Raw genomic sequence first — 22,944 nt, 5'->3', positions numbered from 1 at the left:
AGAACAAGATGTTCTGGGCTCAAACAGCTAAACTTTTTTTTTTTAATAATGAATTGTCTCTTCAGTGATACTTTAATATTTGCTGCCAGCTATAGGAAAGTGGAGGGAACTACCTGTGTTTCCAGATCTCTTTTTAAAATATCCTGCTTACTTACACAGTAAGAAATGGTTATAAAAACTGAAACAAGTAGTAGGAAAGAGGAGAAATAAAAAGCGATACTTATCCTTTGCCGGTGTCCCTGCCCGGTGGAGTCGCACGGTAGAGTCGATGGTCTTTACACTCTTCGGTCTTCACACGAGGAGACCATCACGCGACGGCTGCCGCGGTAAACTAAGCTTTTTTTCATTACATAGTTTTTATAATTTGCTAAGAAATTATAATTTAGTTTTTGTTCATTTTTTTTGCTGGCATGGTTTTAAGACTTCTATATAAATGACATCTTTGCCTACATTTTACTAACAGTAATATTGTCTCTCCTGCTTCCTCTGTATTACTTTTCTTTGTCTTGGCGAGCCAAGTTTCTGAACACAAAATAAGTGCTGTTGGCACTTTAAAAAAAAGTGCTGTTGGCATGAAATGTTGTGTACATGTTAATGCATTCATTGATTTGGTATTAGAACGTTGCAGAACTCCTTTTTGCACTAAAAAAGAAGGTTTTGAATTCTGATTGTAACAGTGTTTTCATATTACACTGAACTTTATCAAGGAAAAAATGATTCCTCATAATGTGATTAACTAATCTGACCCATTCATGAAAAATCAATACATCACTTCCTATATGATGCTCATGAAAGTTGAGTGTAGCTCAGTGCCTCTGCAGGTCTTTATTATACAGCCAGTCTATGCTGCCACCTTCAGGATCCAAAATGTATTATTCTGTTAGTGCAATACAATGTGTGTGGTTTGCAAAAATACATGTCCATTCATAGACATGGCACAGTGTGCTTTCATGCATGTGTGAAATATTACTGCTGGAGTTGATCAGATTTTAATTTATTGTGCAATAGCTTTTAAACCTTGTTGATCTGATTAATATGCCCTATCCTTGCACTATTGTAGATGACACGACTGGTACTGCCCAGGATGGTAGAGAGGTAAGCTCAGAAATCACCAAACTATGATTTTTTGTTGACATTCAGAGTAGTGTTTGGTGAAGCAGATGGAATGATTCTTATACTTGTAGCATTATGACTAACTAGTAGGCTCTGTCCCACAGGAGTGTGTCATGCTAATTTTTATGTGGTTATTTTTGCACAGTTTGGTCATCCCATGCTTACGCAGTGGTTTTGGCCTTTACATCTTGCACACTTCAGTCCAGTAATCATGAACAAATGTTCCACTTTCACATATTTTGATCTGTCAGACTGTCAATTATAAATGTTGCATGTTGATGATAAGCTGTTAAAGGGATAGTTCACACCCACAAAAAATTCTTTCTTCTGCTGAATACATAAGTAGATGTTTTAAAGAATGTGGGTAACCACACATTTCTGATCCCCATTGACTTCGATAGCATTTTTTCTTCCATACTGTGGAAGTCATTGGGGACCAACAACTGTTTGGTTATCCACATTCTTCAAAATATCTCCTTTTTTTGTTCAACAGAAATTCATACATGTTTGGAACAACATGAGGGTCAGTAAGGGATGATAAAATTGTCATTTTTGGTGAACTATCCCTTTAATTACATCTTATGGCAGAGGCTGACTGTGTCAAGATGAAATGAAACATAGATATAATGGGAAATTTGTCCAACCAATGTAATTTAGTTAGGGTCTTCCTTAGTTATGAGAATAAAAGCTAAGTAGAAGTATTTGTAAAAGCAAAAGTATTTGTAGCTCCTCCCTTCTAGAGCCCTAGAGTCTGGTATGCACTAGTACATAATGCAACAGTATGTACACTGGCATGGGCACTGGTTGCCATAGCAACAGGGATGCAAGAATCCATTAGCAGGTACCAGTGTGTTAGAAGGGATAATTCTGTGCTGTCAAAAGAGTCAAGTGAAAATGGAATGAATACGTTGGACATTTTAAGCACGGTTGTCTTTGTAAAACATGCTTATGTGCTGTTCTGCGACAGTTTGAACATTAATGGGTGAAACAACACACCTTTTTCCAGGTCTAAAGGAGTGATCTTGAATGTTGCTTCTGCGAGTGGCATGTACCCTGTTCCTCTTCTCACCCTCTATTCTTCCTCAAAGGCAAGTCATCTTTCTCTTATTCTCTCTACCATTGATCAGTTTTTCGATATCTTTGTGAGAAAGGTCTGTCTTGTCTTTTGTTGCTAATGTTCTCAGAGGACGTTGCTGTATATAAAATGGTTAGCAGCACTATTTTGAGCAAATTAATTGTTGATATTAGAATGCTACTGCAGCTTGAAGCCTTTGGTTATTTTTTAGCTTTCACGATGTTAAATAGCACGCATTACATGATTATTCTCATACCCCCCCCCCAGGCCTTTGTGGACTTCTTCTCCCGTGGACTTGAAGCTGAATACAAAAGCAAAGGGATTATTATACAGGTGAGTGACAATTTATTAACAGTAGTTTAAAGTGAGCACAGAATTCAGACATCAGCATGTTGTTGTCTGAAAATCATCATCATTTCAATATGCAAAGATGATTTTAAGTGTAGTGCCATTTAGGATATGTAGTGTATGATGTTTTTTACTAGTAATGATGTTCAGGTCACCCAGATTTATACTATTTCAACTGCTTATTCTGATAAAGTGTCTTGTGTTGTGTCTTGCCTTGAAGAGTGTGCTGCCGTTTTATGTGACGACAAAACTGAGCAAGATCAGGAAGGCCACTCTTGACATTCCCACTCCAGAATGCTACGTTAAAGCCCAGCTGGGCACTGTAGGCCTGCAGACTCAGTCGAATGGTTACTTCCCTCATGCCGTCATGGTGAGACCCTCTTAAAATGCATTCATCTTTAATTCAGTGTTCAGGTTTACAGTGAATTCGTTATACAGTACCGTTCAAAAGTTTGGGGTCAGAAAGATTTCACTTATGCTCAGCAAGGCTGCATTTATTTGATCAAAAATACAGTTCAAAACAGTGAAATTGCGATTAATAATATTACAATTTAAATGAATGTTTTGTTATTTAATATTACCTTAAAGGGATAGTTCACCCAAAAATGAAAATTCTGTCATTAATTACTCACCTTCATGTCGTTCCAAACCCGTAAGACCTTCGTTCATCTTTGGAACAAAAATTAAGATATTTTTGATGAATTCTGAGAGCTCTCCGACCCTCCCATAGACAGCAATGTAATTAACACGATCAAGGTCCAGAAACGTAGCAAGGAGATCGTTAAAATAATCAATGTGACATCAGTGGTTCAACCATAATTTTACGAAGCTACAGCAATACTTTTTGTGCGTATAGAAAACAAAAATAACGACTTTATTCAACAATTCGTCTCCTCCGTGTCACCCTATAGCACCATTTTGGAGAGTATCACATACGTAAACAACGTATGCAATGTATGTACGCGGATACGCTGTTTATGTTCCGATCAAAGCGTAAAGAACGTATCCGTGTATGGAGCTGCTGACACAGAACAGCGTACGTTGTTTACGTATGTGATACTCTCCAAAATGGTGCTATAGGGTGACACAGAGGAGACAAATTGTTGAATAAAGTCGTTATTTTTGTTTTCTTTGCGCACAAAAAGTATTGTTGTAGCTTCGTAAAATTACGATTGAACCACTGATGTCACATGGATTATTTTAACGATCTCCTTACTACGTTTCTGAGCCTTGATCATGTAAGGATCCTTGCTGTCTGTGGGAGGGTCAGAGAGCTCTCGGAATTAATCAAAAATACTTAATTTGTGTTCCAAAACTGAACGAAGGCCTTACGGGTTTGGAACGACATGAGGGTGAGTAACTTATGACCCTTTATCTATCCCTTTAAACTTAAATATAGTTTATTCCTGTGATGGCAAAGCTGAATTTTATACCAGCAATTACGCAAGTCTTCAGTTTCACATGATCCTACAGAAATCATTCTAATACTGATTTGCTGCTCAAGAAAAATTTATTTTTGTAGAAACGGTAATATATATTTTTTTGAGGTTTTTTTGATTAATAGAAAGTTCAAAAGAACAACATGTATTTAAAATATAAACCTTTTGTAACAATATACATGTATTTACTGTCACTTTTGATCAATTTAATGCACCCCTGCTAAATAAGGGTGGTATTAGTTTCTTAAAAAAAAAGAAAAGAAGAATTGCACTGACTCCAAACTTTTGAACAGTAGTGTACATCCTACAAACTGTACTTAAAAGGACCGTTTTGAATGATGGAAGCTTGTAAATGATATAAAGTATAATACTAAAGTGGATTATTTTCATATCCTGTATTTTGACAGTCTAACAAGTCTGTTATTATGTCACTGCCGCAGGGTTGGGTGACTACTGCTCTGCTTCCTGCGAAACTGCTCAACAAATATGTTATGAGCATGGGGTTGTCCCAGCGTGCACGCTATCTGAAGAAACAGAAGCAAGGTTAGAATCAGAAAAAGGACAGACAGAGGGTTGAAGGGATGGTGTGATTAAACGAAAAGAAAAAAAAAATCCCCAATCTCTCTGCCTTTTTGCTGTCAGGGGCCAAGAGCAATCACACCCAACTGCTCCTGAGATGGTACAAAACAAGCAATTAATTTTCCAGACATTAGAGTGGTTTATTGAGTCGTAGCTAACCAAAACATGATTTGCTTGAACAGCCTTTGCTGACCAACACAGTTCTTATTAGCTTGGTAAGACAAATACGGAATAGCTGAAGTTCTTTGTATCCTAACAGTCACTAACAGCATTGATCAGTACGGTTTGTTTGGTTTTCTTTAATGTTTAAAGAGAGTAATCGTGATCTGATGAACATGAACAATGAAAAAAATGTTCTCAACCTGAATGCAGTGTCTATTTGTGCAACAACACGTCCATTAACATAATCAAAAGATTTACAAGTGATATGACTGAAATTAGGCAGGTTGCCCGCAAATATTTAAAAATTGTATCTGCAGCGTCTACAAAATAGTGCACTTATAATTCTTGGTCCATATTTGCTTTTTTTCATCTGACTCGGCAGTTGTTTACAAACTAAATGCACTACATGAACTATTTGTGCCTATCACAGATATCACTGTGCATTCTATCTTTAGAGCATCTTTTTGAAAGGAGATGTGATTTATATTGCACTAACATTGTTGTGTACGTCCTGTGTGGTTAACTTTGTTATGCTGGTGCTGCTGGTGACAGGAAGCAAATTTCAACTCTGACAACAGTTTATTCGAAAGCTAAGGCTGTTGTTCCGTTATTGTCTGGTCTATGACAATGCAGTATTTGCTCCAAAACAGTTCTTAGAATTCCTGAATTCATTATAAATGAAACGGTCATGAATAACTTTTACAAGATAACTGTCTAAAGTCTGCAACAGCAGATTTAATGCACTCAGTATGCCTGCTTGTGAATTGATCCTGCAAATAAAAACATCTTTCTAATAATGCTTTTAACTCTTATGTTTGATTAATTTTTAATGCACAAAAAGGGAGCTGGTAGTTGACATTAATATATTAGATATTAATATATATTATTTTATTGCACATGTGTTTGTGGTAAAATTATAAAGATGGACTGTGAAGGTTTAGTCATTATTCAGTAAGATTCAGTTATGTTGTCATGATGATTTTGGCATGGCTTAATTCTTTAATAGATGAATACAATAAATAGAAGAATAATCATGTTCTGAAGTAGCATGATTTCTGAATCATAAAAAGATAATTGTGTGCTTCAGTGGAAGCAAGGCTATCTTAATTTATGTACAAAGAGTTGCACAATCATTGTCACAAATTTACAAAACTGTTCAAAAGTTTGTGTGGGGTCAGTCATTTTTATTTTTTTTTGGTTGAGATTTAAAGGAATCTATTATGCTCATCTAGGCTCCATTTGTTTGATCAAAATACAGTATATTGTGCAATATTATTGTTTAATTTATTCCTGTGGTGGCAAAGCTGACTTTTCAGCAACCATTACTCCAATCTTCAATGTCAAATGAACCTTCAGAAATCATTGTAATATGCTGATTTTGGGGATCAAGAAACATTTCTTAATATTATTAATATTGAAAACCGCTGAGCTGCTTAATAGTTTTGTGAAAATGTAAAAAATGTTTTGAATTCTGTAGAAAATCATAATTTATTGGAAATATAATTTTCCCTAAACAATATAAATGCTTTTACTGACACTTTTGATCAATTTAATTTATCCTTATTTAGTTAATTTCTTACCTAATTCTTACTGACCCCAATCTTTTGAACAATAGTGTTTACTTATTTGATTAGTGACCTGTCGTTTAGACTCTTTCTCCATTTCACATCACAATTTTTTCTTTCTTGCATTTTTCAAAATCTTAATTTTTTTTCCAGTTTTAAATCTAAGATTTCCAATTAGACTGATAAGCAGTCTGTTTTCATCCCATCTGGGATTGTCTACTTGGTTACTATCAATCAGGACGGCACTCCCGAGTCCTGAGCTCAGCAGACTTCACACCAGAGTTTCCCCCATGCCTCTATTTCTCCCCTGCAGGCAAGAACCATCTGTGTCCAACCCATGTACATGCCCTTTGCATTTAAATGCTATCAAAATCATATTTGTTGGGCCTTGATACAAGTGAATTTTGTAGCGGCATTTAAAAGACCATCTGCCGGGTGTCGCGTCTCTACTTGGTTACTATCAATCAGGACGGCACTCCCGAGTCCTGAGCTCAGCAGACTTCACACCAGAGTTTCCCCCATGCCTCTATTTCTCCCCTGCAGGCAAGAACCATCTGTGTCCAACCCATGTACATGCCCTTTGCCCTTTGATTCCGGAGGATAGGAATGGAAGTCGGAAGTGTGACAGTCCTGTGATGGAGGAGGAGTGTGTGGGAAGAGAAGGCCTATATAAAGCCTCACAGCAGCTCTGGGTTACAAACACTCGAGACGGACACAGAACAGGAGCAGCAAACCGACTTAAGAGCTTCTCTCCAGTTTCTTCACCTACTTCTACCAGCAGCCTGGCTTTCTGCTTTAAAAACGTGGCATTGGAAGACTGACTCGACTTGCAAGAACTACATCTAGAAGAGGAATTTGAAAGAAGCTGTCCTCATTCATCCAAACTTCCATAATGTCCGCACATGCAATGGAGATGAGCCACTTGAATGTTTTGGGCGTTCACCGAATGTCCTTTGCTATGGAGGAATTCCCCCAGATGTTGGGCTTGTCCAGAACCCAAGACTGTGACCGTGCCCGCTCCATCCTGCAAAGGAAGAGGCAGTTCAGCTGCGACAAGATTGCTGAGGAGGTGGACGAGGAAGGACCATTCACAGTGGAGGAAGACAAGGCACGGCGCACCTTCTTGCAGTCGCTTGAGAGTCTGCGCAGATGCACACAAGGACGTCAGTAACTCGAGGAACCTGCAGGCCGGTTTGGACCTCACCTTGAATCTGAATGGACTGAGAGACTGAGGTTCAGTGTAGAATGGAGACCATTTTAAGGGAACAGTCAGGGTAGATGCTTCACAATGAAGCCAGACTGACTGACCCAAACTGTTTATATCTACCAAAGATGGGTAAATTACTGGTTGAGCTGTAATATACGTTTCTGTTCTGATTTTTCTCTGCACTAGTAAATGGCTGCAGTAAACATGTGTAGCATGTTACAGTTAACGTTAACTGGAAATGTCTTGCATGCCTGTCCATCTGGCTTAGAAAAGCTGTGGAGTTGCTGGGCCGCACATTAGCACTGTTATGGTTTTGTCAAAGGCAAAATCTCTCTTGAGACTGTTTTCTCACAGATGCATATGAAAATAATTGCTTTATATTTTGTCTTTATATGATCTGTGCAATAAAGTTTTGTCAAATATAGATATAGTGACTGAGTTCTTGATTCTTTAGAGTAATCAAGATTTACACAAACGGATAAAGTTTGTGTCTTTAAAAAGTTCACCCAAAAGTGAAAAATTCTGTCATTATTTACTCACCCTCATGTCATTCCAAACCTGCATGACTTCTGTGGAACATAAAATAAGGTAATTTGAGAAATGGCTATGCTTTTTGTCCATACAGTGGAAGTCAAATTGTTTGGTTACCAACATTCTTCAAAATATATTTTTTATGTTCCACAGAAGGAGGAAAGCAAACTTGTTTGGAACTAAAGGGTGATCATGACAAATGTTCATTTTCGGTTCACGTTCAATGTTACCCAGTGATATACAGTAATCTCAAGTCCTACAAATTTCATTCTCTGTGATATTCTTAAAAACAGAAATGAATTAATGTAATGTGATAATCAGTTTTTGAGGTATATGTATCAGCTTCTCACATTGTTCAAGTGTGATTCTTGTTTTTTTAAGTTAGTTGGATGGATGATGTTTGTGTACTGCATTTTTTACAGATTCTCAACTGGTTGGAAATAAGGACTTCTTCGCAGGCTTTACCAAGCATGTAGCTTAATTTAATCTGTTCTTGGGATCAGAACATTGAGCTTAGACTTCTTTCAAGCTTCAGTTTTTAGCAGTCAGAAGTATGTATTTGCTGTATGTTCTGCCCCCGTTTACAGGCTTTAAAGGACTAACTTGCCTTCAAATGTTACAAACACTTATGTGGAACACAAAAGGAAGTAATTTAGCAGAATGTCCAAGTTGCTCTTTTTCATACAAAATCCTGTTCCATACAAATGCTGTGTTTCAAAAATAGTCTCAAACTACTTTGATTTTCCACCATCAGCCATCTGGTGGTTATGTGGCTGTTTAGTTTTCCAAAAAAACATAAAACATAATCCTTTTACCAAATGTAATAACTTGCTCCCCTTCTGAAATATTGTTTTTAGTTGAAGTCATAAATGTCTCTTGCTTTTTAACTCCTTCCCTCAACGATCCATTCTGGTATGTAATGCTAATTACCGTTTCACCAAAAAAAATGGTCACATTACTGAAGAAAACTTGAAATTTTGCTTCCCATCATAGTTTTATAATCTCATTCTCCCTGTTCTGTCCTGGCAGTGCTGAGAGACCAGTGAAATTTGTGCAAGTTTTTTTTTTACTCATTTATTGATTATTCTGGGCTTGTATCATGATTTACATAGACCAATAAGTCTTTAAGTAAATAATGATTTGAATTTTGTACAATGTTCCTTTAAGCTGTGTAGCAAATTTAGTATAATAATTGATGCTAATGTTTGTTTATTGAAAGGCTCACAAGGTTATATTGAGAGAATAATTAGAAATCGTTCTGTTTTCTTTCCCTAGTTTCACTTGAATTAATTCTGGAATTGGCATGAAGTCAAGTTCTAATATTCAATACACTTTATCAATAAAAACGGGGCTACACTCTTAAAAATAAAGGTGCTTCACGATGCCATAGAAGAACCTTTTCGTCTAAATGGTTCCATAAAGAACCTTTAACATCTGAAGAACCTTTCTGTTTCACAAAAGATTCTTTGTGGCGAAAGAAGGTTCTTCAGATTATAAAAAGGTAAGAAAGAGATGGTTCTTTAAAGAACCTTTGACTGAATGGTTCTTTGTGGAACCAAAAATGGTTCTTCTATGGCATCGCTTGAAGAACCTTTTGAAGCACCTTTATTTTTAAGAGTGTAGGAGGCTATTTTCGTGACACCTTTGATTAGGGGTGTCCAAACTTGGTCCTGGAGAGCCCTTGTCCTCCTGAGTTTAGCTTCAACCCCAATTAAACACACCTGAACCAGCTATTCAAGGTCTAACTAAGCATACTAGAAGCTTCCAGGTAGGTGTTTTGGAGATGGATGGAGCTGAACTCTGCAGGACGGCAGCCCTCTAGGACCAAGTTTGGACACCCCTGCCTTTGATGAATAGAGTTTGGCCTATGGTCTCTTAAGATCACATCAGCACGGGGGAAGGACAGAGCGCTGTTTTGGCAAGATGCTCATTCATTGCTCATGAAAATGGTGAAGCATGACTCCATGGTTAAAGACCAGGACGTTCAAATCATAATTCATAATTGGTAACCCAAAGCTTGTAGATGTAGAGAGAACTATTACAGTTGTGGTCTTGAGCAAAGAGACCCAAGTTTTATTCCAGTGAGTCAGTCATTCCTTGTAGTTATTCCTTGTAGTTAAACAGTTCTGTAAGTCATCTAAAAAGTTGTAGTTCCCAGTGTTAAATATAAGATATTTATTGGTTGGCATTACTGGGACATGTATTCACAGAAGGTCAACAATAACAAATGCTGGGCAGCAATGGTGGAATTTATTTGTTTTTGCAAAAAATTATTCAACAAACAATATTTAACAACATTATTTCTCAGGTTTGTTGTTGAACAATGTTATCCAACCCTCTACGGACACCTTGGTAATTGAATCACCATTGGCTAGTAATTATATATATATATATATATATATATATATATATGACAGATATATACAGACATACAGTCGTGGTCAGAATTGTTGGTACCCATGGTAAATATGATCAAAAAAGGCTGTGAAAATAAATCAGCATTTGTAATCCTATTGATCTTTTATTTTAAAAATGTAAAAAAAAATGTAAAAACCTTCATGGAAGAGGACCTGTGATATTGTCCTAATACACAGTGAGGAGTAGAGTTTGAGTGGTTAAAGGCTCTCCAAGGACCACAGCTGCAGAATAGCAGAGATTAGTTGAGTCTTGGGGTCAGAAAGCCTAAAAAAAAATTGTCAAACAGCACCTACATCACCAGACGTTGTTTGGGAGGGTTTCAAGAAAAAAAAATCAAGAAAAGAAAATGCTTTCATCCAAAAACAAACTCCAGCATATTCATTTGCCAGACACTACTGGAACTTCAAACAGGACTGGGTTCTATGGTCAGATAAAACAAAAAATTTGCTTTTTAGCAGCAAACACTCAAGATAGGCTTGGTCCACACCGGAGTAAAAAAGTACTCCATTATATCAAATAGCAACAGATAAAAAATTAAAAACTGACTGTCCATGCTAGAAATCTTATAATGGGCCATAGTTGAATCTTACAACAGGACAATGATCCAAAAACAAACATCAAAATCAAAGCAAAAATTGGTCACTGAGCACAAAACGAATATTCTGCCATGGCCATTTCAGTCCTCTGACCTGAACCCTATATAATATGTGTGAGGTGAACGGAAGAGGAGAAGCACCAACATGCAGCTGGAAATCTGAAGGGTCTGGAGTGATTCTGGATGAAGAAATGGTCTCTGATCTCTTGTCTGATGTTCTCCAAACTCATTAGGCATTATAGGTAAAGACTCAGAGCTGTTACCTTGGCAAAAGATTGATGCAAAAAGTATTGAATAAAAGGGTACCATAAATTGTGGCCAACATGTATTGGAGAAAAGCATTTATTTCATAATGAGATTTCCCCCCATTTTAAATTCTTATTCTCCAATGAAAGGTTAGATTTATGTGAATTTTTTTAAATAAAAGATCAATAGGATTAACAAGGCAGATTTATTTTCACAGCCTTTTGTGATCATATTTACCAAGGATGCCAACAATTCTGACCACGACTGTACATGAAAATGTTTGTAAAATGGCACAGTTTTTAAATATCTGAAAGTACACTCTTAACATCAGTCAGTCAAGCATTATAATATGTTAAGTATCAAGTATTATTTAATGATAGAACTTTAGTAATTAGAATTTAAATGAGCTGAAAAATAGCACAGATCGCTTGACGAAGAGTGAAACTCTGAAACGCTCAGTCAGAGAGTGTTCGGCGAGTGAAAATATATCTGCGCTAAACTTAATAATTAGCCTCCAACTCACACACTGGCGAGAGAAATCTGAGAATTGATTAGCCATTGGCTAATATTAGACATAATTTAGTCGCCCAGAGTGAAGATTTAGTCGCATATGCGAGTGATTTACTCGCAATGTAGAGGGTTGTTATCCATCCATCCATCTGTCCAACTATCTAGCTGTGAATCTGTCAATCTATTATTATTTTATTTTAGTTTTATACGACTTGTAGTCAATTTGTAGTTAATAATAATAATTCTTTTTTTAGAGTGTTCAGAAATGCTGAGTTATTAGTTCTTATGAATATCTCAGTTTGTGTGTGTGTGTGTGTGTGTGTGTGTGTGTGTGATCATAAGAACTAATAACGCAGCATTTCTGAACACTCAAAAAATATATTATATATTAGTTCTGTCAAACGATTAATCGTGATTAATCGCATCTAAAATAAGTTTTTGTTTACATAATATATGAGTGTATACTGTGTATATTTATTATGTATATATAAACACAAACACATACATGTATATATTTAAGAAAAATTTTGTTTATATATTAAATATATTTATATATATAATATAAAATATAATTATATAAATGTATATACATGTAAATATTTTCAAAATATATACTGTATGTGTGTGTAATTATATATACATAAATAAACACAGTACACATATTAGGTAAACAAAAACTTTTATTTTGGATGCGATTAATCGCAAATAATCATTTGACAGAACTAATATATATATATATAGTATGTGTATACTGTATACTTTACTGTGTGTGTGTGTATATATTGGTCAAGACCTGCAGATATGTTTTCAGATATCTGATATTGTGTCTTTGTTTTCCAGGACAAGTAAATCTTGGCAGTAATTAATCAAGATAGCTAATCATTATAATCATTATTAACTTTTTTTATAGAACTCATTGCTGCTGAGGGATGAAGGATTTCTTTCCTCCATTAGGGGTCTCTGTTGTCACATCATAATTCCTGTCTCACACCTCCTCAAGTCCTCCAGCATACAAATATATTTTTGTAGACATTCAGCATCAGCAGAGCTTGACTGTCTCCCTGAAATATGTGACAGCATCTTGCAGATCTTGTCTGCGCACAGGGTCTGTCACTGTACCTCTCTGACTGCTCCAAGCCGTTCGAAATGGAAATACATTCACTGTATTATGGTGAACCCCAAACATTTACCACTGAAAGCAGCAGCCCCTGTCTGTCTGTAAAAGGGTGCTATGATAGACTTTAGGGTGGTGGAGAGGTTAATTTGTTCATCATAATGATTTAGTTTTTTTCTCCTCGAATGCCAGTCTCATCATTCATTTGCCCGCCCACTGGAATTAATGCTAAAACATTTGCACGCTGATAAACAGTATTGATAAACGGTGCAATTAATGTTTTATAATCACAGCAGCATTATTGACTGGACACATATATTCAAAAACACCTGATTTCTCAGTATGTGGAATGAAGGGCTAAAGCAAATGCAGCACCATTCAAGGCATATGGCTGGTGAGAAAAGATAAAATTGCTATAAATTGGACAGTTTTGTACTTCTGGAAGTTATTCATGAGTTCAACCTTTCTTTTTGTAAAGAATGCCGGCATAGAAAATAGCCTTTAACAAAATACCCAAAGCGGAACTAAAATACCTAATTCTTTGAGCTCTTTGCTATTTATTGGTTCATTCCATTGGTTCCCATTCCTCAATTGACCACTTATATCCTCAGGGAAGAAGGAACATATTTCATAATACAAGACTCCCCACACGTAGCTATGGTGTATGATTAAGTTTTTTTCTTTCTTCCATTTCTTTACCGTATAATTCACCGCCACTAATTTAGAGGACCAAGCATATCAGCAGGGACATTTCAGAATAAATTGAGTGTGAAGATTGAAAGGAATTAATGTCTATACTTGACTGTGAGAAGAATGCCCCTGCCACATGAAAAAGAAGCAAAATAGTGGCGAGGATGGTATTTCTACGCTGATTTGTACATTAAAGGTTGACTTAGCAAAGTCAATTAATGTTTCTTACTCTAGAGACTCTTCTTTCTCCAAGCCACAATTCCCTTTGTGCAGTAAAAAGACCAGTGGACAATTTCCAATATAAAAAGGAGGTTTAAAGTTTTTTTTAAATCATGTTTCACACACTATAGAACCAGCAAAGGTAATAATATACTTACCCCTTACCATGTGAACCGTTAGTCAGGTTGCTAAATGAATATCAAGGTTATACATTTCATTTATTTAGATAATAAGGAAAATGCATTTTGGGCCAGAATAATTTGTGTTCTTTTCATTTTACAGCTGTAGACAAAGGGATCTGATAATGCCGGTACAGGGAAAGACTGATAAGAGACATTTTGATAAGAGGCATCGGAACCAACCAGGAAATTGGGAATGGAGCTTTTCTGATATTTGTATCTATCGCTTCAAATTATAGCCCATCACAATGGATTCATATTAACAACAACCTCAAAAGTTTAATGAAATTGTTTAAAAGAAATGTTGCCCCTTTACAGACATTAGTATTAATGTTTTCAGCTCATTGACTCTGATGGCATGGTAGTGGAGAGAATGAGGTAAGCCCATACTGGCTTTTCAAATGCATTTCGGTTGGTGAGAAAACATAACACTGAATCTATAACTACAACTAGGCTATCTGCACACTATATTATTGTAGCATAGCTCATATACACAACCAGCCGTTGTGCACTGGTGATCTTTTATTTCTACACATACAGTTTAAAGGTTTCAAGTCAGACTTTTTTTTTCTTTTTTGAAAGAAATGCATACTTCTATTCAGCAAGGACACTGAAGGATCTAAGGATCCTCAAATGCAGCGTGTGTGTTTTGCTTCAAGAGAGCAACCATACATTTGTGTTGTTTTACTTTTTTCTTTTACAATCATTCATTTTTATTATTCCATTTAATCATATAATCATTTATAATAATCATTTTAGCCATTTGTATACTGATTTCATTGATTGGTCATTTATATAATGTTATTGTTTTTTAGACTTAAGATTGTTTGGTTTCAAGGAATGTTTGTGGAATGTTTATGTAAATTCAAGTTTTATGGGATGACGTTGTGAAGCAATAATTTTCCATTGCTCTGGTTTGTGGTATAATAACACTTGTTGGATTTTAGTACTGGTCAGACAAAGTCTGAGCATTGAAACACAAACTAAGATTATTCAATAAACTGCTCCTTTTTTATCATCATTACTTCATCTCCTGCTTCTGCTCTTCACTGGCTTTACTTAGTGAACTTTTTGGCTGATAGAAAACTTAATACAGTTTTGGGTACCAGACAAGACTTGCTGTTAACGGGTTTTAGATATTAGACAACATTGCTGACTAGTTGTTCTGTTACCAGACAAAATGGATATTTTCTGACAGGATCTGGTGTCTGGGGCTGGATGGAGGAAACAACGCATTAACTTGAAGGAAAATGACAGTAACAACATTTATAATGTTAGAAAAATGGAATTAAAAATAAATGTTGTTCTTTTGCACGTTCTATTCATCCTGAAATAAATGTTATGGATCCACAAAAATATTAAGCAGCACAGCTGTTTTCATCATTCTTGTGCATCAAATCAGCATAAAATGATTTCTGAAGAATCACGTGACACTGAATGGCTGGTGAAAATTCAGCTTTGGCATTACATTTTTAAAATATATTAAAATAGAAAATAATTGAAATTGTACTAATATTTCACACTACTGTTTTACTGTATTTTGATCAATTAAATGCAACCTTAGTGAGCATTGGAGACTTCTTTCAAAAACATTTACAAATCTTACCAACCCCAAATATTTAAACGGTGGTAACGCTACCATCTATGAAGTTTTATAGACACACGGTTCCACTGAAACTAGGCTGGCGCCCTCCTCTTACTTGTCTCTGTAGTTTACCCCTGAGCTTCAAGCCTTGAAACAAATTCTCTCATCCTCTGTCAGCGAGTTAATTATAAAATCTAACTTATCATCCTGCCACTTAGACCCTTCCCTCACCCCATTTTAAAAAACTGCTCCCATTTCACATTTGATAAAATGCTCTCTCTTCTGCTTCTGTGCCAATACACCTGAAAACAGATGCTGTCACCCCTATAATTAAGAAACGTGGCTTGGATCCATCCGCACGGAACAATTTCAGATCTATCTCAAATCTTCTTTCTTATCTAAACTGCTTGTCGCTTTACAACTATAATCGCATCTGCTTACTCACAGTCTCTATGACCCTTTTCAGTCTGTTTTTCACACTTTCCACGGCACAGACGCTGGTCTCTTGAGTGATATCAATGACCTTCTTTTAGCTGCTGACTCTTGGTATCCTCATCCTGCTCGATCTTAGCGTTTGAGTTCAGTACATACTCCTCTCTTGACTTTCTTCTAAAGGAAACAGACTTTGCTTTCTCATGGTTTAAACAGTATTCCACTGACAGACTTTGCTTTTCAGTATTTACATGCCTCTTTGTCATATTGTCAGCCATCATGGTCTCAGCTTTCATTGCTCTGCTCATGACTTTCAGATCTGTCCTCCCACTCTGTTCTTTTAATGCCTGCATTGGTGATTTGAAAGCATGGCTGCTCGAATTTTCTCACATTCAACATGGATTGATGTTATGCTGTTTTAGCTCTTCTCTCTTGGTTGGCCTGCAGTACCCGCTGAAATCATTGCAATATGTTCAAACCTCTGCAGCAAAAGTCACCCACACCAAACAATGTGCCCACATCCTTTGTAAATTACATTGGCTACTTTGTATCCATTACAAGATGCTTCTCCTATAAACTTTAAATGTCTCAACGGCCTCTCGCTACATCTGTGGGTTACTTCATCCCTAGATTTCGACTTTCTTTTTGTGGGTGTATCGTAATTTTGTATCATGGCACCAGAACTCTGAATCTCACTCCCATCGAGTCTCCCCAGCATCTCCTCAAATCCCAAATAAAAACTTTTTCACAGTACTGTTTCTCTCTCTCTCTCGCTCTTGATGTGTAGTTACTCATGTATGTCAGTTGCATCTGTCTCTTAAAATTCCACGCTTTGTTGTGACGTGACCTTGAGCTGTGGGAAAGGTGCTTAATAATAAAACGTATTATTGTTTATTATTATTATATGAGACTGAGACTGTCTGAGTGAGACTAATCCATTGCGTCTTTCTATGCTGGTTTTCATAATCTTTGGGCCTAAACAATTGGAGAAAAACATAACGGCAACCACTTTACTAATGTGAAATGTAAATATGACATTCTCTATTATGTCAACACCTTGCAGACCCATTTTGCTTTTTCTGTCTTTGTTTTCCCTGAAGACCCTCCTTTCCACAACAATAGCTCAACACAACTCTTCTTTTCCCATCAGGTTTTCATTGATTATCTTGAGGGTTCCCAGCCGGCACATTATACTGTGCATAATGAAATCACAACATCTCTGTGATTAGTTTTTTCCCCCACACACCTGAGGATGGAGCTACACAGGAAAAACATTCATCTACATAAATACACATTGATGATGTGACTATACAAGTATCAAGTTAAAGTAATATGGACTTTAATCATGGTTAGACGGTTTGTTTTCATTGACCTTTAACATAACACTTAGCCTATATGGTATGGTATAGCTATACGGCAACATTCTCCTTCACTTTCTCACCTTTTAGAGAAACCTAGAAATATATTATGCATTGCTGGAAATAAAGGGCAGGCTTTAAAGTTATCAATTATATGTAGTTTTTACATCACATGACCTTTGCCTTTTTTTCAAGACTCCTTTCCCCCTACAAGAGATATAACCAGCTGAAGTGCTTCAAAATTGCTCTATTAAACAAACGGTTCACCCAAAAATGAAAATGTACTCCCCCACAGGCCATACAGGATGTAAATGAGTTTGTTTCTTAGTCAAAACATATTGTGAGAAATTTAACATCACATCACTTGCTCACCAGTGGATCCTCTCCAGTGAATGGGTGCCGTCATCATCTACATCTTAGATGGCCTGAGGGTGAATAAACTTTCAGCAAATTTACATTTTTGGGTAAACTATTCCAATTCTTTACAGAAAATATGAATATTGCCAACACTGACAACTATATATAACAACACTGTACCACAGTGGAAAATTGCTGTGTTGCCATATGACAACTCTGTATAGTGCAATTGTACTCATTGGGAATTTATATAGGTAGTATCATCAGATATATTATTGCATTTGTTAATTTATTATTGTATAGAAAGGGCAAGAATGCACAGTCAGCTTTTCCAAGTGACAATAGTGAGAAAGTTCAGAATTAGTTTTTAATGCTTCTAACACTATTGAAGAACGCATTATAATGATGCACTCAATTTTATTTTGTAGGATTTTGAAAATATTTGTTCAATTAATTAAATAAATATAGATTTAATTCAATGAGAAACTGATCCGAAAAACTTTTGACAAAAGGCAATATTTCCTGTAATATTTTAGTTATTAGAATTGTTTTATGTCCAAAAATAAAATGGGAAAATATTCCACTGTAACAATATAAAGTGTACCATACCAGGATAGAATATACTGTACAGCATCATACATAAACAAATAAATTGTGAAAAGTTTTGGCAGATTCTCTTAAGTTTGACATTTCCCAACAGCACTAGTTGAAACCATAAACAAAATACATATTTCCTTGTGTTCTGTACAAGGTGTTCTGGCTATCAATGCATAAATTATAATTCATATGTATGTTAGATGACAAGCCTATGATGGAAATGATTGACAGGGAGAGGGTCTCAGCACAAGGTAATCCATATTCAAATTACTGGCATTAAGTTCACATTGTGAGAGATAATGTAATTTTACGGCTAATCAGCTAATGGAGCCCAAATCCATTTTCACCTAAATAGGAGATTCACACACACACTCATATTAACTTAATGGCAGTGCAGAGACAAGAGATGAAACTAATGAATGCAAATGCAATTTACAGCAACCTCTCACTCAAACCACCTAAAACACAAGACTAAATTGAAGAGTGGTATGAAGTGTGTTCCCAGCTCATACATAACCCAAATATAGTTATGAAAAAAAAAAAATTTTCCTTGAAGAAAGGAAGTCTGAATGCCAGCTATTCCTTTTTTTTCTTAGCTGTTAGTGTTCTCTAATAATGAGGTAGCTGACTTCCACCCTTGAGGACATCAGCAGAAGCAATTTTTTGTTCCAGTATGAACACACCTCTAATGCACCTGATTCAGTTAATTAATGTAGCTCTTGAGCCAGGTATTATGCTTTTGGTTCTGAATAAGTACACACTGTCAAGTTAACCTTCAAGACAAGAGTTTTGGGCTGGTATCTAGGAATGGAAATACATGCAAGTCATTTTAGGCCTTTGACATTTAATATGGAGAGAAATCTTGAAACATTTACTGGAGGATAAGATGGGGTAAGATGCTCCAGGGCAAGATAACCCTCCAGCCCTATTTTTTCCCCCCTTAACCATATAGACAGCATAAAAGCTCATCTCAACATTTTTGATGAATGCTACATTATTTTAAAATGTGTAATTTAATCTGAAAATCAACATGTGTGTGATTTAGTTTAATAGAAATCTATCACACTGATGTTGGATATTAAAGGTGCAATAGGTGATTGTCTTCAGAAAATATTTTTGTTATGCTGGTTGAAAGACTCTTCACATCCCGATAGCAAGCATTAAGTTAAGTGGCCTAAATGTATTTATCTGTATTTATATATTCTGTGGAAGGTGTAGGACCAATAAATGTTTGTCCAATCAAAACGCTCGGTCCGTTTAATTGGCTTTCCTACCTGCCTGTTAACATATTAACATACATCTGCGCACCCGGTTCGCGCAGACAGAATACGTCATCAGTGCGTTCACGCACGCTGTGCAGACTGAACGAGAATGGCAGACAAACATCAACAACCCGATCTTCCTTCCTGGTATTGTAGTACTTTTAAAGTTTTCTCACCGGTGAATGACACGTGATGTAGCCCAGCAGTTCCCAATTCATGTCCTCACGCATGTATTTTGCATGTCTCGCTAAGTTAACACACCCGATTCAGATAACCAGCTCGTTAGAAGAGAGCTATATGCATGAACTCTCTTCCGATTGGTATGATCCCTACACAGTGTTCATTGCTCCTACTCCCTGAGCAGGGGAAATCTGTTGAAGTTTATTTAACTTCTGGAATTGGGAACCACTGATGTAGCCTATTGTAGTAATGTTGTCTCTAGTATTCTGGTCTGTGAGTGAGCATATATGCGTTCAGGGGGCGTGGCTTTGGATGGCGATTGCAGGAAGGTGGGACGTTCGCTTTCAGTGCTATCAGGCTAAAGTTAGCATTTTCCAAGATCTCCTACTGCACCTTTAATGCTCTATTTGTTAACGAGGGACTTGTGGACACATAGATGTTTTATCTTCAAAGTGAAAAACAAAATGAGATCTTTGGGGTAAATTGACCCCCCTGAATCGGCAGAGAAGGCCCCAAGTGGCATGTTGTTACAAGTTTGTTATTTTTAAATTTAATACCTATTAATTCAAATGTAATTTTAATGTATATTTAAACTTTTTATTAAAGCCTATAGGGTGAGTGAAATCAATTAATTTGAATTAATAGTGTTACTATTATGACATATCTTCATTTAAAATACGGGCAATTAAATATATAAATTAAAAATACCTGTGTAAGTCATAAAATAAATGGAATACAAGGATTCTGTAAGATGGCCTCTTTGAATATTTTTACATTCTGTGCTATGCAACTAATTTAACAAAAGTTTCTATTTATTTTCCTTAACACACTGGCTGATGCATCATGATCCTGCATATGATAAATGTACATCTAAATATGTTACAATTTAAAAGTAAATGCACATTGTTCTTAAGGAGGCATCTTTCTCCATCTTACCCTAATGCAAATGCATTTTTATATATATTCACATGTTTTTCATCTACATTTTGAATGTCCAGAATTTTTAAAACAACAGTTTGATCTAGAAACTAGTTATTATGCTGCTTTGCTTGAATACTTAATTCTTCATTCTGGTCACACCATGAATTTACTAATTTCATACAAGAGCAACTGCTGTCTTAGTCATTGATTGTAGTGTGAAAATGACCTTGAATTGTTTTGTATGTTGTAGCGGACAATTTTCTTTAAATGCAGGAAAGATTGGAACATTTCAGTGCATATCAATATTTAATGTACATATATTTGTTGAGTTAACATTCTGCGGCGTGGTTCAGATCACCCTGTCGAGATTGCATAAAATCTAGTTCTCCGTCTACGAACCAATTTGAATCAACTGAATTAATATTCATCAACAGTGGTGACAAATGGCTCAGTAATTCATCCTTATAGCAGAAATAGGACATTTCTGGTTTGAGTCTGATTTTAGCATGTGATTATTAATATGATCAGTTTTAGATTTGATTATTCCAGAAAGAGCTGTGATTAATCTGTGACTAAACTGCTCAATAATAGAGCTGACTTGGACAGTTGAGGCAATGAACAGTCATTTTGGATACTAAAACCATAGTACTAATTAAAAAGAGTCCTGATATTGATGTAATATTGAAAGGACTGGGTTCTACACATAATTTGGCATGATGTAAAATAGATGTAAAAAGTCTGCAGTGATACCATCCTGTTTTATCTGATAAGACCCTTTGGGGTATGTTTTCTCCTCAATAACTACAGTAGCGAGTGATCAACTAAAAATTGTGTGACTGTGGAGCTAATTAAGCCAAGACAGGGCTACATTTGCATGTCTGACATGAGGAGAAATATGACAGTGTGGTAATAAACAACGTAAAAGTCATTTTTGGCGTCAAATTATTCATGATTAGTCTGCTCTATGCAGATAGCTCTAATCATGCCCTTTAGGTGAGGATAACTCTTGCCAAACATTCACGCAATTTGGTTGATTTGAATTGTAAATTGACAGTCCCAGTTGCTGTGCCCTAAGTCAAACTAAGTGTACAGAAAGGGCATTTCGAGCTTGAATTGCCCCCCTCGGTAGAAATCGCAGTCCGGAGGCACATAGACCAGACGGAAAGGGCACTTTAGCATTGGCAATTAAAGCGGCAGGGGCTCGAACAAGTCTAAAGAAGTACATTCTTGCCAAAAAACTCCTAAAACTTCATTCCGTGACATAAAAACAGTATTATTTATAAAATTATAGTGGATTCTTTTATCACTAGAATATCACACTCCTCTCAGCCAATCAGATTCGAGAACCAGAAAGAACACACACACACACACACACACACACACACACACACACATACGTACGTACGTACGTTTGTACTTGTTTATGCTAAATGGGATTTACAGGATAGTAAAACCTGAAATTTTTGACATTGTGGGGACCGGCCTGAGGTGACCACGAGGGAAAAAATTATTAAAAATAGTAAATTATGTTTATCTGAAAGTGTAACAATGCAAACAGGTTTTCTGTAAGGAGAAGGTTTAGGGTTAGGGGATAAAAAAAATATGGTTTGGTCAGTATAAAAGTAATAGAAGTCTATGGAAAGTCCCCACAATTCACAGAAACAGATATATGGTACTTGTGTGTAGGATATCAGACCGAATCAGACAATCTAAGATTTGGTCAAAACATGGTTGAGGCACGAGGAGTCCAAATTCCACAGAGGCCCAAGACAACAGGATGTCATAAATCAGCCCCTAGCCAGTCTGAAGCAAGCCTGACCAACTCTTTCACAGAACAGCTTTCAACATTAAAACAAAAGAACACATTGATAATTCCAAAGAGATTGTCAATTTTGGGGGCAAGTTATCAAGAATAATGGTCAAAAGAGATGCACAGCGTGACCGTCACATGGAAACATGTGATAGTGATCACAAGCTCTTCGAATTAACATCCCCCACCTCACGACAAAGAACAGACTTACGGAGATTCCTTACAGACCTCTTAATCTCTGGTCTTCATACATTCACAGAATGGCACGGAAACTGCCTTTCCATGCACCTAAATGACACTAAAAGGACTCGAGCAACTAATCATTGCTGCTATATATAACCCCATATCATGTATGTAACCCACATGTGACTTATCTGGTCTTAATCATTTATTGTGAATTAATTTTTAATAACTATTGAATAGCTTATAGGATCACATTCATGTTTAGTATG

General features: G+C 36.3%; 1 protein-coding gene across 1 annotated transcript; it reads left to right on the top strand.

The window, feature by feature from the left end:
- Nucleotides 1–576: 576 nt before the first annotated feature.
- LOC107596439 (very-long-chain 3-oxoacyl-CoA reductase-B-like) lies at nucleotides 577–5,101 on the top strand. Its single transcript, XM_016287183.1, has 5 exons — nucleotides 577–1,095; nucleotides 2,120–2,201; nucleotides 2,456–2,521; nucleotides 2,757–2,906; nucleotides 4,416–5,101. Exons 1-5 carry the CDS (start codon nucleotides 1,061–1,063, stop codon nucleotides 4,521–4,523), a joined length of 441 nt encoding a protein of 146 aa, XP_016142669.1. The 5' UTR covers nucleotides 577–1,060; the 3' UTR covers nucleotides 4,524–5,101.
- Nucleotides 5,102–22,944: the final 17,843 nt, after the last annotated feature.

The sequence above is a fragment of the Sinocyclocheilus grahami genome, unplaced genomic scaffold (genome assembly GCF_001515645.1).
Source record: "Sinocyclocheilus grahami isolate Dianchi unplaced genomic scaffold, SAMN03320097.WGS_v1.1 scaffold219.1, whole genome shotgun sequence".
In the NCBI taxonomy this organism is placed as follows: domain Eukaryota; kingdom Metazoa; phylum Chordata; class Actinopteri; order Cypriniformes; family Cyprinidae; genus Sinocyclocheilus; species Sinocyclocheilus grahami.
The sequence above is the reverse complement of the archived record's forward strand: the minus strand, read 5'-3'. Positions and strand labels throughout refer to the sequence as shown.